The 16,648-nt window shown below is 41.6% G+C and overlaps 2 protein-coding genes across 9 annotated transcripts in view; one reads left to right on the top strand and one right to left on the bottom strand.

The window, feature by feature from the left end:
- The window catches only part of astn1 (astrotactin 1), a 257,745-nt gene extending 249,846 nt beyond the window's left edge, over nucleotides 1-7,899 (top strand). For 3 of the 8 annotated variants that reach the window (XM_062069741.1, XM_062069738.1, XM_062069737.1), the window contains exon 24: nucleotides 7,262-7,897. In XM_062069741.1, the coding sequence (XP_061925725.1) occupies nucleotides 7,262-7,493 (232 nt within the window). In that variant the 3' untranslated portion in view covers nucleotides 7,494-7,897. Of the gene's footprint in view, nucleotides 1-7,261 lie in introns of all 8 variants that reach the window. The other 5 variants (XM_062069743.1, XM_062069740.1, XM_062069744.1 and 2 more) reach the window with 3 other exon arrangements.
- A 3,153-nt stretch (nucleotides 7,900-11,052) lies between these two features.
- Nucleotides 11,053-16,648, bottom strand: part of pappa2 (pappalysin 2) — a 141,809-nt gene continuing 136,213 nt past the window's right edge. Inside the window, exons 58-59 of the mRNA XM_062068795.1 lie at nucleotides 13,709-13,807; nucleotides 11,053-11,437 (exon numbers count right to left, since the gene is read on the bottom strand). Coding sequence (XP_061924779.1) covers nucleotides 11,339-11,437; nucleotides 13,709-13,807 — 198 coding nt within the window. The 3' untranslated portion in view covers nucleotides 11,053-11,338. The remainder of the gene's footprint in view (nucleotides 11,438-13,708; nucleotides 13,808-16,648) is intronic.

Raw genomic sequence — 16,648 nt, 5'->3', positions numbered from 1 at the left:
TGTGTGTGTGCAGGAAAGTGCTAAAGTGCAATGTGTGTGCAGGAAAGTGCTAAAGTACAATGTGTGTGTGCAGGAAAGTGCTAAAGTGCAACGTGTGTGCAGGAAAGTGCTAAAGTGAAATGTGTGTGTGCAGGAAAGTGCTAAAGTGCAATGTGTGTGTGCAGGAAAGTGCTAAAGTGCAATGTGTGTGTGTGTAGGAAAGTGCTAAAGTGCAATGTGTGTGTGCAGGAAAGTGCTAAAGTGCAATGTGTGTGCAGGAAAGTGCTAAAGTGCAATGTGTGTGTGCAGGAAAGTGCTAAAGTGCAATGTGTGTGTGTGCAGGAAAGTGCTAAAGTGCAATGTGTGTGCAGGAAAGTGCAATGTGTGTGTGCAGGAAAGTGCTAAAGTGCAATGTGTGTGTGCAGGAAAGTGCTAAAGTGCAATGTGTGTGCAGGAAAGTGCTAAAGTGCAGTTTGTGTGTGCAGGAAAGTGCTAAAGTGCAATGTGTGTGCAGGAAAGTGCTAAAGTGCAATGTGTGTGTGCAGGAAAGTGCTAAAGTGCAATGTGTGTGTGCCGGAAAGTGCTAAAGTGCAATGTGTGTGTGCAGGAAAGTGCTAAAGTGCAATGTGTGTGCAGGAAAGTGCTAAAGTGCAATGTGTGTGTGCAGGAAAGTGCTAAAGTGCAATGTGTGTGCAGGAAAGTGCTAAAGTGCAATGTGTGTGCAGGAAAGTGCTAAAGTGCAATGTGTGTGCAGGAAAGTGCTAAAGTGCAATGTGTGTGTGCAGGAAAGTGCTAAAGTGCAATGTGTGTGCAGGAAAGTGCTAAAGTGCAATGTGTGTGTGCAGGAAAGTGCTAAAGTGCAATGTGTGTGCAGGAAAGTGCTAAAGTGCAATGTGTGTGTGCAGGAAAGTGCTAAAGTGCAATGTGTGTGCAGGAAAGTGCTAAAGTGCAATATGTGTGCAGGAAAGTGCTAAAGTGCAATGTGTGTGCAGGAAAGTGCTAAAGTGCAATGTGTGTGTGCAGGAAAGTGCTAAAGTGCAATGTGTGTGCAGGAAAGTGCTAAAGTGCAATGTGTGTGCAGGAAAGTGCTAAGGTGCAATGTGTGTGCAGGAAAGTGCTAAAGTGCAATGTGTGTGTGCAGGAAAGTGCTAAAGTGCAATGTGTGTGCAGGAAAGTGCTAAAGTGCAATGTGTGTGCAGGAAAGTGCTAAAGTGCAATGTGTGTGCAGGAAAGTGCTAAAGTGCAATGTTTGTGTGCAGGAAAGTGCTAAAGTGCAATGTGTGTGCAGGAAAGTGCTAAAGTGCAATGTGTGTGCAGGAAAGTGCTAAAGTGCAATGTGTGTGTGCAGGAAAGTGCTAAAGTGCAATGTGTGTGCAGGAAAGTGCTAAAGTGCAATGTGTGTGCAGGAAAGTGCTAAAGTGCAATGTGTGTGCAGGAAAGTGCTAAAGTGCAATGTGTGTGTGCAGGAAAGTGCTAAAGTGCAACGTATGTGCAGGAAAGTGCTAAAGTGCAATGTGTGTGTGCAGGAAAGTGCTAAAGTGCAATGTGTGTGTGCAGGAAAGTGCTAAAGTGCAATGTGTGTGCAGGAAAGTGCTAAAGTGCAATGTGTGTGCAGGAAAGTGCTAAAGTGCAATGTGTGTGCAGGAAAGTGCTAAAGTGCAATGTGTGTGTGCAGGAAAGTGCTAAAGTGCAATGTGTGTGTGCAGGAAAGTGCAATGTGTGTGTGCAGGAAAGTGCTAAAGTGCAATGTGTGTGTGCAGGAAAGTGCTAAAGTGCAATGTGTGTGTGTGTAGGAAAGTGCTAAAGTGCAATGTGTGTGTGCAGGAAAGTGCTAAAGTGCAATGTGTGTGCAGGAAAGTGCTAAAGTGCAATGTGTGTGTGCAGGAAAGTGCTAAAGTGCAATGTGTGTGTGCACGAAAGTGCTAAAGTGCAATGTGTGTGTGCAGGAAAGTGCTAAAGTGCTATGTGTGTGCGCAGGAAAGTGCTGAAGTGCAATGTGTGTGTGTGCAGGAAAGTGCTAAAGTGCAATGTGTGTGTGCAGGAAAGTGCAATGTGTGTGTGCAGGAAAGTGCTAAAGTGCAATGTGTGTGCAGGAAAGTGCTAAAGTGCAATGTGTGTGTGCAGGAAAGTGCTAAAGTGCAATGTGTGTGCAGGAAAGTGCTAAAGTGCAATGTGTGTGTGCAAGAAAGTGCTAAAGTGCAATGTGTGTGCAGGAAAGTGCTAAAGTGCAATGTGTGTGCAGGAAAGTGCTAAAGTGCAATGTGTGTGCAGGAAAGTGCTAAAGTGCAATGTGTGTGTGCAAGAAAGTGCTAAAGTGCAATGTGTGTGCAGGAAAGTGCTAAAGTGCAATGTGTGTGTGCAGGAAAGTGCTAAAGTGCAATGTGTGTGTGCCGGAAAGTGCTAAAGTGCAATGTGTGTGTGCAGGAAAGTGCTAAAGTGCAATGTGTGTGCAGGAAAGTACTAAAGTGCAATGTGTGTGTGCAGGAAAGTGCTAAAGTGCAATGTGTGTGCAGGAAAGTGCTAAAGTGCAATGTGTGTGTGCAGGAAAGTGCTAAAGTGCAATGTGTGTGCAGGAAAGTGCTAAAGTGCAATGTGTGTGCAGGAAAGTGCTAAAGTGCAATGTGTGTGTGCAGGAAAGTGCTAAAGTGCAATGTGTGTGCAGGAAAGTGCTAAAGTGCAATGTGTGTGCAGGAAAGTGCTAAAGTGCAATGTGTGTGCAGGAAAGTGCTAAAGTGCAATGTGTGTGCAGGAAAGTGCTAAAGTGCAATGTGTGTGTGCAGGAAAGTGCTAAAGTGCAATGTGTGTGTGCAGGAAAGTGCTAAAGTGCAATGTGTGTGCAGGAAAGTGCTAAAGTGCAATGTGTGTGCAGGAAAGTGCTAAAGTGCAATGTGTGTGCAGGAAAGTGCTAAAGTGCAATGTGTGTGTGCAGGAAAGTGCTAAAGTGCAATGTGTGTGCAGGAAAGTGCTAAAGTGCAATGTGTGTGCAGGAAAGTGCTAAAGTGCAATGTGTGTGTGCAGGAAAGTGCTAAAGTGCAATGTGTGTGCAGGAAAGTGCTAAAGTGCAATGTGTGTGCAGGAAAGTGCTAAAGTGCAATGTGTGTGCAGGAAAGTGCTAAAGTGCAATGTGTGTGTGCAGGAAAGTGCTAAAGTGCAATGTGTGTGCAGGAAAGTGCTAAAGTGCAATGTGTGTGCAGGAAAGTGCTAAAGTGCAATGTGTGTGCAGGAAAGTGCTAAAGTGCAATGTGTGTGTGCAGGAAAGTGCTAAAGTGCAATGTGTGTGCAGGAAAGTGCTAAAGTGCAATGTGTGTGTGCAGGAAAGTGCTAAAGTGCAATGTGTGTGCAGGAAAGTGCTAAAGTGCAATGTGTGTGCAGGAAAGTGCTAAAGTGCAATGTGTGTGCAGGAAAGTGCTAAAGTGCAATGTGTGTGCAGGAAAGTGCTAAAGTGCAATGTGTGTGTGCAGGAAAGTGCTAAAGTGCAATGTGTGTGCAGGAAAGTGCTAAAGTGCAATGTGTGTGTGCAGGAAAGTGCTAAAGTGCAATGTGTGTGCAGGAAAGTGCTAAAGTGCAATGTGTGTGCAGGAAAGTGCTGAAGTGCAATGTGTGTGCAGGAAAGTGCTAAAGTGCAATGTGTATGCAGGAAAGTGCTAAAGTGCAATGTGTGTGCAGGAAAGCGCTAAAGTGCAATGTGTATGCAGGAAAGTGCTAAAGTGCAATGTGTGTGCAGGAAAGTGCTAAAGTGCAATGTGTGTGCAGGAAAGTGCTGAAGTGCAATGTGTGTGCAGGAAAGTGCTAAAGTGCAATGTGTATGCAGGAAAGTGCTAAAGTGCAATGTGTGCGCAGGAAAGTGCTAAAGTGCAATGTGTGTGTGCAGGAAAGTGCTAAAGTGCAATGTGTGTGCAGGAAAGTGCTAAAGTACAATGTGTGTGTGCAGGAAAGTGCTAAAGTGCAACGTGTGTGCAGGAAAGTGCTAAAGTGCAATGTGTGTGTGCAGGAAAGTGCTAAAGTGCAATGTGTGTGTGCAGGAAAGTGCTAAAGTGCAATGTGTGTGTGTGTAGGAAAGTGCTAAAGTGCAATGTGTGTGTGCAGGAAAGTGCTAAAGTGCAATGTGTGTGCAGGAAAGTGCTAAAGTGCAATGTGTGTGTGCAGGAAAGTGCTAAAGTGCAATGTGTGTGTGTGCAGGAAAGTGCTAAAGTGCAATGTGTGTGCAGGAAAGTGCAATGTGTGTGTGCAGGAAAGTGCTAAAGTGCAATGTGTGTGTGCAGGAAAGTGCTAAAGTGCAATGTGTGTGCAGGAAAGTGCTAAAGTGCAGTTTGTGTGTGCAGGAAAGTGCTAAAGTGCAATGTGTGTGCAGGAAAGTGCTAAAGTGCAATGTGTGTGTGCAGGAAAGTGCTAAAGTGCAATGTGTGTGTGCCGGAAAGTGCTAAAGTGCAATGTGTGTGTGCAGGAAAGTGCTAAAGTGCAATGTGTGTGCAGGAAAGTGCTAAAGTGCAATGTGTGTGTGCAGGAAAGTGCTAAAGTGCAATGTGTGTGCAGGAAAGTGCTAAAGTGCAATGTGTGTGCAGGAAAGTGCTAAAGTGCAATGTGTGTGCAGGAAAGTGCTAAAGTGCAATGTGTGTGTGCAGGAAAGTGCTAAAGTGCAATGTGTGTGCAGGAAAGTGCTAAAGTGCAATGTGTGTGTGCAGGAAAGTGCTAAAGTGCAATGTGTGTGCAGGAAAGTGCTAAAGTGCAATGTGTGTGTGCAGGAAAGTGCTAAAGTGCAATGTGTGTGCAGGAAAGTGCTAAAGTGCAATATGTGTGCAGGAAAGTGCTAAAGTGCAATGTGTGTGCAGGAAAGTGCTAAAGTGCAATGTGTGTGTGCAGGAAAGTGCTAAAGTGCAATGTGTGTGCAGGAAAGTGCTAAAGTGCAATGTGTGTGCAGGAAAGTGCTAAGGTGCAATGTGTGTGCAGGAAAGTGCTAAAGTGCAATGTGTGTGTGCAGGAAAGTGCTAAAGTGCAATGTGTGTGCAGGAAAGTGCTAAAGTGCAATGTGTGTGCAGGAAAGTGCTAAAGTGCAATGTGTGTGCAGGAAAGTGCTAAAGTGCAATGTTTGTGTGCAGGAAAGTGCTAAAGTGCAATGTGTGTGCAGGAAAGTGCTAAAGTGCAATGTGTGTGCAGGAAAGTGCTAAAGTGCAATGTGTGTGTGCAGGAAAGTGCTAAAGTGCAATGTGTGTGCAGGAAAGTGCTAAAGTGCAATGTGTGTGCAGGAAAGTGCTAAAGTGCAATGTGTGTGCAGGAAAGTGCTAAAGTGCAATGTGTGTGTGCAGGAAAGTGCTAAAGTGCAATGTGTGTGTGCAGGAAAGTGCAATGTGTGTGTGCAGGAAAGTGCTAAAGTGCAATGTGTGTGTGCAGGAAAGTGCTAAAGTGCAATGTGTGTGCAGGAAAGTGCTAAAGTGCAATGTGTGTGCAGGAAAGTGCTAAAGTGCAATGTGTGTGCAGGAAAGTGCTAAAGTGCAATGTGTGTGTGCAGGAAAGTGCTAAAGTGCAATGTGTGTGTGCAGGAAAGTGCAATGTGTGTGTGCAGGAAAGTGCTAAAGTGCAATGTGTGTGTGCAGGAAAGTGCTAAAGTGCAATGTGTGTGTGTGTAGGAAAGTGCTAAAGTGCAATGTGTGTGTGCAGGAAAGTGCTAAAGTGCAATGTGTGTGCAGGAAAGTGCTAAAGTGCAATATGTGTGCAGGAAAGTGCTAAAGTGCAATGTGTGTGCAGGAAAGTGCTAAAGTGCAATGTGTGTGTGCAGGAAAGTGCTAAAGTGCAATGTGTGTGCAGGAAAGTGCTAAAGTGCAATGTGTGTGCAGGAAAGTGCTAAGGTGCAATGTGTGTGCAGGAAAGTGCTAAAGTGCAATGTGTGTGTGCAGGAAAGTGCTAAAGTGCAATGTGTGTGCAGGAAAGTGCTAAAGTGCAATGTGTGTGCAGGAAAGTGCTAAAGTGCAATGTGTGTGCAGGAAAGTGCTAAAGTGCAATGTTTGTGTGCAGGAAAGTGCTAAAGTGCAATGTGTGTGCAGGAAAGTGCTAAAGTGCAATGTGTGTGTGCCGGAAAGTGCTAAAGTGCAATGTGTGTGTGCAGGAAAGTGCTAAAGTGCAATGTGTGTGCAGGAAAGTACTAAAGTGCAATGTGTGTGTGCAGGAAAGTGCTAAAGTGCAATGTGTGTGCAGGAAAGTGCTAAAGTGCAATGTGTGTGTGCAGGAAAGTGCTAAAGTGCAATGTGTGTGCAGGAAAGTGCTAAAGTGCAATGTGTGTGCAGGAAAGTGCTAAAGTGCAATGTGTGTGTGCAGGAAAGTGCTAAAGTGCAATGTGTGTGCAGGAAAGTGCTAAAGTGCAATGTGTGTGCAGGAAAGTGCTAAAGTGCAATGTGTGTGCAGGAAAGTGCTAAAGTGCAATGTGTGTGCAGGAAAGTGCTAAAGTGCAATGTGTGTGTGCAGGAAAGTGCTAAAGTGCAATGTGTGTGCAGGAAAGTGCTAAAGTGCAATGTGTGTGCAGGAAAGTGCTAAAGTGCAATGTGTGTGTGCAGGAAAGTGCTAAAGTGCAATGTGTGTGCAGGAAAGTGCTAAAGTGCAATGTGTGTGCAGGAAAGTGCTAAAGTGCAATGTGTGTGTGCAGGAAAGTGCTAAAGTGCAATGTGTGTGCAGGAAAGTGCTAAAGTGCAATGTGTGTGCAGGAAAGTGCTAAAGTGCAATGTGTGTGCAGGAAAGTGCTAAAGTGCAATGTGTGTGTGCAGGAAAGTGCTAAAGTGCAATGTGTGTGCAGGAAAGTGCTAAAGTGCAATGTGTGTGCAGGAAAGTGCTAAAGTGCAATGTGTGTGCAGGAAAGTGCTAAAGTGCAATGTGTGTGTGCAGGAAAGTGCTAAAGTGCAATGTGTGTGCAGGAAAGTGCTAAAGTGCAATGTGTGTGTGCAGGAAAGTGCTAAAGTGCAATGTGTGTGCAGGAAAGTGCTAAAGTGCAATGTGTGTGCAGGAAAGTGCTAAAGTGCAATGTGTGTGCAGGAAAGTGCTAAAGTGCAATGTGTGTGCAGGAAAGTGCTAAAGTGCAATGTGTGTGTGCAGGAAAGTGCTAAAGTGCAATGTGTGTGCAGGAAAGTGCTAAAGTGCAATGTGTGTGTGCAGGAAAGTGCTAAAGTGCAATGTGTGTGCAGGAAAGTGCTAAAGTGCAATGTGTGTGCAGGAAAGTGCTGAAGTGCAATGTGTGTGCAGGAAAGTGCTAAAGTGCAATGTGTATGCAGGAAAGTGCTAAAGTGCAATGTGTGTGCAGGAAAGCGGGCCTGATCCTGTCCCAGCTCCATCAAGTGTCCCCGTGGTGCAAAAGTCTCCTCCAGGAAGCCAAGGTGGGTCTTCGCAGGATGTCCCTCCAGTTCTTGTCCTGCCGCTACAGCGACACCGCTAAGGTGAACTGGGCAGACCTGGACCAGGACCTGCACAAGTCCTGTGACCAGCAGACGCTAACTGTCACCTACAACGACTACGGCGAGCCCAAGGAGTTCTGATGCGGCGCTACCACTAATATGTTGGTGTCGTCATGACAACTGATGAAACTACATTACATTTATTGTGTGAAAACTTAGTGCTAACATCAAATGTTGTTATTAATAATGTTAATGATTCATCTTATTAATTACTGTTAATGATACATGTGACTAATTAATGTTAATGATACATGTTATTAATTAATGTTAATGATACATGTGACTAATTAATGTTAATGATACATGTGACTAATTAATGTTAATGATGCATGTTATTAATTAATGTTAATGATACATGTTATTAATTAATGTTAATGATACATGTTATTAATTAATGTTAATGATTAATATTATTAATTAATGTTAATGATACATGTTATTAATTAATGTTAATTATTAATCTTATTAATTATTTTTAATGATACATGTTATTAATTACTATTAATGATTAATGTTATTAATTAATGTTAATGATTAATGTTATTAATTACTGTTAATGATTAATGTTATTAATTAATGTTAGTGATACATGTTATTAATTAATGTTAATGATTAATGTTATTAATTAATGTTAGTGATACATGTTATTAATTAATGTTAATGATACATGTTATTAATTATTGTTAATGATACATGTTATTAATTATTGTTAATGATACATGTTATTAATTACTGTTAATGATTAATGTTATTAATTCATGTTAATGATTAATGTTATTAATTAATGTTAGTGATACATGTTATTAATTAATGTTAATGATACATGTTATTAATTAATGTTAATGATACATGTTATTAATTAATGTTAGTGATACATATTATTAATTAATGTTAATGATACATGTTATTAATTACTGTTAATGATTAATGTTATTAATTAATGTTAATGATACATGTTATTAATTAATGTTAATGATTAATCGTATTAATTATTGTTAATGATACATGTTATTAATTAATGTTAATGATTAATGTTATTAATTACTGTTAATGATACATGTTATTAATTAATGTTAATGATTAATGTTATTAATTACTGTTAATGATACATGTTATTAATTAATGTTAATGATACTTGTTATTAATTAATGTTAATGATTAATCTTATTAATTATTGCTAATAATACATGTTATTAATTAATGTTAATGCTACATGTTATTACTTAATTTTAATGATCAATGTTATTAATTACTGTCAATGATACATGTTATAATGAATGTTATTATTTACTGTGAACGATACATGTTATTAATGACATGGAGTACAGTATGTAAACAACAACAAACATCTAACTTTGTATTCTGTAAATGTTGTATTGATGTTGGAAGATGATTGATGACATCACAACAATCATTCTGCTTTGTACAGTACGTACTGTACGTACAGTGTGTACTGTACGTACAGTACGTAGTATATTTTCAGGTATTTAAATATGTCTTGTCTGATGTGTTCCTGTAAGAAAACGCAGTAAAAGTGATTCTTCTGTAGTACTTTGAAATACACTTACTCTGATTGTTTACTTCTACTTCGACGCTTGAAGGACACGACACTACGCAAACTTGGGAGACAACAAAGTACTCCAAATACGTGTACAAGCAGTATTTCACACATGCAGTACACACATTGTATTTGTGTACTGCAGTGTATGTACGACATGCAGTACACAGTACACATAGTATTTGTCTACTGCATTGTTTGTACGACATGCAGTAAAAAAAACGTAGCTAATGTAGCTAATAAAGAGTATTGTAATATTTGAGTGGTTTGAATCTTGTTGGACTAACTCAGCTGTGAAATATTTCCAAGTAGTACTACTAACATTGCACGTTAAATATACACAGTATTACAGTAGTACTACTAACACTGCATGATAAATACACACTGTATTACAGTATTGCTACTTTCAATAAAGATGTGACATTTGGCTGTGCGAGTCTTTTTTGGAGGGTATTCAAAATATCCCTGTGAAAATTGTCCTTCACCAGGTCAGTGTATGTCGCAGCCCTTAACCTTCCCCGCTGTGCGGGTCAGTGTATGTCGCAGCCCTTAACCTTCCCCGCTGTGCGGGTCAGTGTATGTCGCAGCCCTTAACCTTCCCCGCTGTGCGGGTCAGTGTATGTCGCAGCCCTTAACCTTCCCCGCTGTGCGGGTCAGTGTAAGTCGCAGCCCTTAACGTTCCCCGCTGTGCGGGTCAGTGTACGTCGCAGCCCTTAACCTTCCCCGCTGTGCGGGTCAGTGTACGTCGCAGCCCTTAACCTTCCCCGCTGTGCGGGTCAGTGTACGTCGCAGCCCTTAACCTTCCTCGCTGTGCGGGTCAGTGTACGTCGCAGCCCTTAACCTTCCCCGCTGTGCGGGTCAGTGTACGTCGCAGCCCTTAACCTTCCCCGCTGTGCGGGTCAGTGTACGTCGCAGCCCTTAACCTTCCCCGCTGTGCGGGTCAGTGTAAGTCGCAGCCCTTAACCTTCCCCGCTGTGCGGGTCAGTGTACGTCGCAGCCCTTAACCTTCCCCGCTGTGCGGGTCAGTGTACGTCGCAGCCCTTAACCTTCCCCGCTGTGCGGGTCAGTGTACGTCGCAGCCCTTAACCTTCCCCGCTGTGCGGGTCAGTGTACGTCGCAGCCCTTAACCTTCCCCGCTGTGCGGGTCAGTGTATGTCGCAGCCCTTAACCTTCCCCGCTGTGCTGGTCAGTGTACGTCGCAGCCCTTAACCTTCCCCGCTGTGCGGGTCAGTGTACGTCGCAGCCCTTAACCTTCCCCGCTGTGCGGGTCAGTGTACGTCGCAGCCCTTAACCTTCCCCGCTGTGCGGGTCAGTGTACGTCGCAGCCCTTAACCTTCCCCGCTGTGCGGGTCAGTGTACGTCGCAGCCCTTAACCTTCCCCGCTGTGCGGGTCAGTGTACGTCGCAGCCCTTAACCTTCCTCGCTGTGCGGGTCAGTGTACGTCGCAGCCCTTAACCTTCCCCGCTGTGCGGGTCAGTGTACGTCGCAGCCCTTAACTTTCCCCGCTGTGCGGGTCAGTGTACGTCGCAGCCCTTAACCTTCCCCGCTGTGCGGGTCAGTGTACGTCGCAGCCCTTAACCTTCCCCGCTGTGCGGGTCAGTGTACGTCGCAGCCCTTAACCTTCCCCCGCTGTGCGGGTCAGTGTACGTCGCAGCCCTTAACCTTCCCCGCTGTGCGGGTCAACATCTGACATTACTGACGTTTATCAGTTTTGAACGGTACTTTCTTCTCTCATCTTGGCGGACTTAGACCTGGTCTGTGAACAACCCTGGCCACAGGAACCATGTGAACCATCCCAAACCTCACCCAAAGAGCTCAGGCTTTACTTTCAGTCGGTGCCGTGACCCGGATCGGTCCTCTTCGGGAACCCGAACAGACACTTTAAAGCACTTTTGATTGAACCAGATAAGCAGGAAACATGATCAATCCAAAATGTATTTATTGTGAGTATAAAATAATACAATAGAGTACACATTACTTGGATGTGAGTACTACATTCCAGGGCAGATAATAGTTGTTAGTCTAAAGCTAATCCAACAACATAAATGTTAGCCTAGGCTAAAACCAAAAGCTGATAAATAAAAGAACATTACTTCATAGTATAATACTTCATAGTAATATATAGTAGTATTTCTGCACAGTACATCACTAAAAGAACATTACTTCATAGTATAATACTTCATAGTATAATATAGTAGTATTGCTGCACAGTACATCAGTAATATCCATCAAACTTCAACGTTAATAGCGGGGTTAAAAACTTCTGAGTTTCTACATTAGCAATGATGCTAGTACTTTTTTTTTACAAGAATGTCCCCAAATATAAAAACATTTAATTTGTTTATAATATTTGTAGACGTTGATCCAACTATTGGATTCCTTCCAGGTTCTTGCTTAGGTTCTCCTGGGCCTGAGGATCCAGGCAAGTACACTGGTCCTGGTTGCAGTCGGCCCCAAACTGGACCACCTGTCCAGGAACAAGTTAGAGTTGAAAACAAGTTTTTATGGCATTGGTGTGGCCACAAGGGGTGTGGCCACAAGGGGTGTTCAGGACTAACCTCAGTTTCAAGGTCTGGGTTTTTAGGAAACAAAAGTACTTGGACTTTGTGTACTTCTTGATTATTTGAACTTAAGAGAAGTTAGAGATCAAATAGTCAAAGAGAAAATGTGAACAATGAAATGAAACATAAATCAAATTGTGGGTGAAGAAGAAGAACAAAATCCACGACTTCTTCCTCGGTCTTGTAGTCCTTATCTTCCTAACCCGGACCAGCATCGGTTTTTTGAAGTATTTACCAGTTGTCCCTATGTGGGTCCAAGAAGGTCTTATAGGGACCTAATAATCCAAAATGCATCTGGAAGGAGCCCTGAATTGTTGTTTGGATCACCCACCACAATTACCTTTTCTGGAGGACTTTTATTGTGAAATGCCATGGTTACTTTTCTGGAGGACTTTTATTGTGAAATCCTATATTCACCTTTCTGGAGGACTTTTATTGTGAAATGCCATGGTTACTTTTCTGGAGGACTTTTATTGTGAAATCCTATATTTACCTTTTTTGGAGGACTTTTATTGTGAAATCCCATATTCACCTTTTCTGGAGGACTTTTATTGTGAAATGCCGTGGTTACTTTTCTGGAGGACTTTTATTGTGAAATCCTATATTCACCTTTCTGGAGGACTTTTATTGTGAAATGCCATGGTTACTTTTCTGGAGGATTTTTATTGTGAAATCCTATATTTACCTTTTCTGGAGGACTTTTATTGTGAAATCCCATATTCACCTTTTCTGGAGGACTTTTATTGTGAAATCCTATATTCACCTTTTCTGGAGGAATTTTATTGTGAAATCCCATATTCACCTTTTCTGGAGGACTTTTATTGTGAAATCCTATATTCACCTTGCTGGAGGACTTTTATTGTGAAATCCTATATTCACCTTTCTGGAGGACTTTTATTGTAAAATGCCATGGTTACTTTTCTGGGGGACTTTTATTGTGAAATCCTATATTCACCTTTTCTGGAGGACTTGTATTGTGAAATCCCATATTCACCTTTTCTGGAGGACTTTTATTGTGAAATCCTATATTCACCTTTCTGGAGGACTTTTATTGTGAAATGCCATGGTTACTTTTCTGGGGGACTTTTATTGTGAAATCCTATATTCACCTTTTCTGGAGGACTTGTATTGTGAAATCCCATATTCACCTTTTCTGGAGGACTTTTATTGTGAAATCACATATTCACCTTTTCTGGAGGTCTTTTATTGTGAAATGCCATGGTTACTTTTCTGGAGGACTTTTATTGTGAAATCCTAGTCACCTTTTCTGGAGGACTTTTATTGTGAAATGCCATGGTTACTTTTCTGGAGGACTTTTATTGTGAAATCCTATATTCACCTTTTCTGGAGGACTTTTATTGTAAAATGCCATGGTTACTTTTCTGGAGGACTTTTATTGTGAAATCCTATATTCACCTTTTCTGGAGGACTTTTATTGTGAAATCCCATATTCACCTTTTCTGGAGGTCTTTTATTGTGAAATGCCATGGTTACTTTTCTGGAGGACTTTTATTGTGAAATCCTATATTCACCTTTTCTGGAGGACTTTTATTGTGAAATGCCATGGTTACTTTTCTGGAGGACTTTTATTGTGAAATCCTATAGTCACCTTTTCTGGAGGACTTTTATTGTGAAATGCCATGGTTACTTTTCTGGAGGACTTTTATTGTGAAATCCTATATTCACATTTTCTGGAGGACTTTTATTGTGAAATCCCATATTCACCTTTTCTGGAGGTCTTTTATTGTGAAATGCCATGGTTACTTTTCTGGAGGACTTTTATTGTGAAATCCTATATTCACATTTTCTGGAGGACTTTTATTGTGAAATCCCATATTCACCTTTTCTGGAGGTCTTTTATTGTGAAATGCCATGGTTACTTTTCTGGAGGACTTTTATTGTGAAATCCTATATTCACATTTTCTGGAGGACTTTTATTTTGAAATGCCATGGTTACTGTTCTGGAGGACTTTTATTGTGAAATCCTATATTCACCTTTCTGGAGGACTTTTATTGTGAAATCCTATATTTACCTTTTCTGGAGGACTTTTATTGTGAAATCCTATATTCACCATTCTAGAGGACTTTTATTGTGAAATGCCACAGTTACCTTCCTGAAGGAGTTTATTGTGAAATAGCAGGTTTACCTTCCTGGAGGACTTTTATTGTGAAATTACCTTCCTGGAGGAGAGAGTGGAAGGGCAGCAGTCACCACCATCATAGTGGCAGTAGGCGCGGTTGTTGAGGGTGTCGCACCACCCATCTCCACCAAAAGGCTGCACACACACACACACACACACACACACACACACACACACACACTCACAAACACACACACGCACACACACACAGGCACACTCAAACACACACACGCACACACACACGCACACACACTCACACACACACACACGCACACACACGCTCACGCACACACACACTCACATACACACGCACACACACACACATGCACACACACATGCACACACACGCACACACACACGCACACACACACACACGCGCACACACGCACACACACGCACACTCACACACACACACACACACACGCACACACACGCACACACACACACACGCACACACACACGCACACACACACACGCACACATGCACGCACACACACACACACACGCACGCACACACACACACACACACACGCACACACACACCAAGAACAAAACTCATATTATTTTCCTCAAACTTCTGAGCAAAGTACCATCATGTGTGACTATTCCAAAGCAACATGTGACTATTCAAAAGCCACTACCACTACTACTACCACCACTACTACTACTACCACCACCACTACTACTACTACTACTACCACCACTACTATCACTACCAATGCCACTACTACTACCACTACTACTACCACTACCACCACCACCACTACTACCACTACCACTACTACTACTACTATTACTACTACTAAAACTACTACCACTACTACTACCAATACTACTACTACTACCACTACTATTACTACTACTAACACTACTACCAATACTACTACCACTACTATTACTACTACTAACACTACTACCAATACTACTACTACTACCACTAGTATTACTACTACTAATACTACTACCAATACTACTACTACTACCACTACTATTACTACTACTAAAACTACTACCACTACTACTACCAATACTACTACTACTACCACTACTATTACTACTACTAACACTACTACCAATACTACTACTACTACTACTACGACTACTACTACTACTACTAACACTACTACTAGGACTACTACAATCTGTGTACTTCAGCTGTTTATGATAAACAATCATGTTTTTGCCACATGATTTATTACAAATTGTATTTATTGTACTATAACCACTACTACTACCACTATTACTACTACTTCTACGACTACTACTACTTTTACTATTACTATTACTAATACTATTACTACTACTATTATTATTACTACTACTAGTACTCCTACTACTACTCCTACTACTACTACCACTACTACTACTCCTACTCCTAGTACTACTCCTACTACTACTACTCCTACTACTACTACTCCTACTCCTATTACTACTAAGACTACTCCTACTACTACTCCTACTACTACTACTACTACTCCTACTCCTATTACTACTAAGACTACTTCTACTCCTACTCCTACTACTACTCCTACTACTACTACTACTCCTACTCCTATTACTACTAAGACTTCTTCTACTCCTACTACTACTACTACTACTAATACTCCTACTACTACTACTACTACTCCTACTCCTATTACTACTAAGACTACTTCTACTCCTACTCCTACTACTACTCCTACTACTACTACTCCTACTCCTATTACTACTAAGACTACTTCTACTCCTACTACTACTCCTACTACTACTACTACTACTACTCCTACTCCTATTACTACTAAGACTACTTCTACTCCTACTACTACTACTACTACTCCTACTCCTATTACTACTAAGACTTCTTCTACTCCTCCTACTACTACTCCTACTCCTATTACTACTATACTACTATTACTACTACTCCTACTCCTATTACTACTAAGACTACTTCTACTCCTACTACTACTCCTACTCCTACTACTACTACTACTACTCCTATTACTACTAAGACTTCTTCTACTCCTACTACTACTACTACTACTACTCCTACTACTACTACTACTACTACTCCTACTCCTATTACTACTAAGACTACTTCTACTCCTACTACTACTACTACTCCTACTACTACTACTACTACTCCTAATGCTATTACTACTAAGACTACTTCTACTCCTACTCCTATTACTACTACTACTACTCCTACTCCTATTGCTACTAAGACTTCTTCTACTCCTACTACTACTACTACTACTCCTACTCCTATTACTACTATACTACTACTCTTACTACTACTACTCCTACTCCTATTACTACTAAGACTACTTCTACTCCTACTACTACTCCTACTCCTATTACTACTAAGACTTCTTCTACTCCTACTACTAGTACTACTCCTACTCCTATTACTACTAAGACTACTTCTACTCCTACTACTACTCCTACTACTACTACTCCTACTCCTATTACTACTAAGACTACTTCTACTCCTACTACTACTACTACTACTCCTACTCCTATTACTACTAAGACTACTTCTACTCCTACTCCTACTGCTACTCCTACTTCTACTACTACTACTCCTACTCCTATTACTACTAAGACTACTTCTACTCCTACTACTACTACTACTACTACTACTACTACTACTCCTACTCCTATTACTACTAAGACTACTTCTACTCCTACTACTACTACTACTACTACTACTACTCCTAGTACTACTACTCTTCCTACTACTACTACTACTCCTACTCCTATTACTACTAAGACTACTCCTACTTCTACTCCTACTACTACTCCTACTACTACTACTACTACTCCTACTCCTATTACTACTAAGACTACTTCTACTCCTACTCCTACTACTACTACTACTACTACTACTCCTACTCCTATTACTACTAAGACTACTTCTACTCCTACTCCTACTACTACTACTACTACAACTACTCCTACTCCTATTACTACTAAGACTTCTTCTACTCCTACTCCTAC

This window comes from Entelurus aequoreus, linkage group LG14 (assembly GCF_033978785.1).
Source record: "Entelurus aequoreus isolate RoL-2023_Sb linkage group LG14, RoL_Eaeq_v1.1, whole genome shotgun sequence".
NCBI classification, from domain to species: Eukaryota; Metazoa; Chordata; class Actinopteri; order Syngnathiformes; family Syngnathidae; genus Entelurus; species Entelurus aequoreus.
This window is presented reverse-complemented; position numbering and strand designations above follow the sequence as displayed.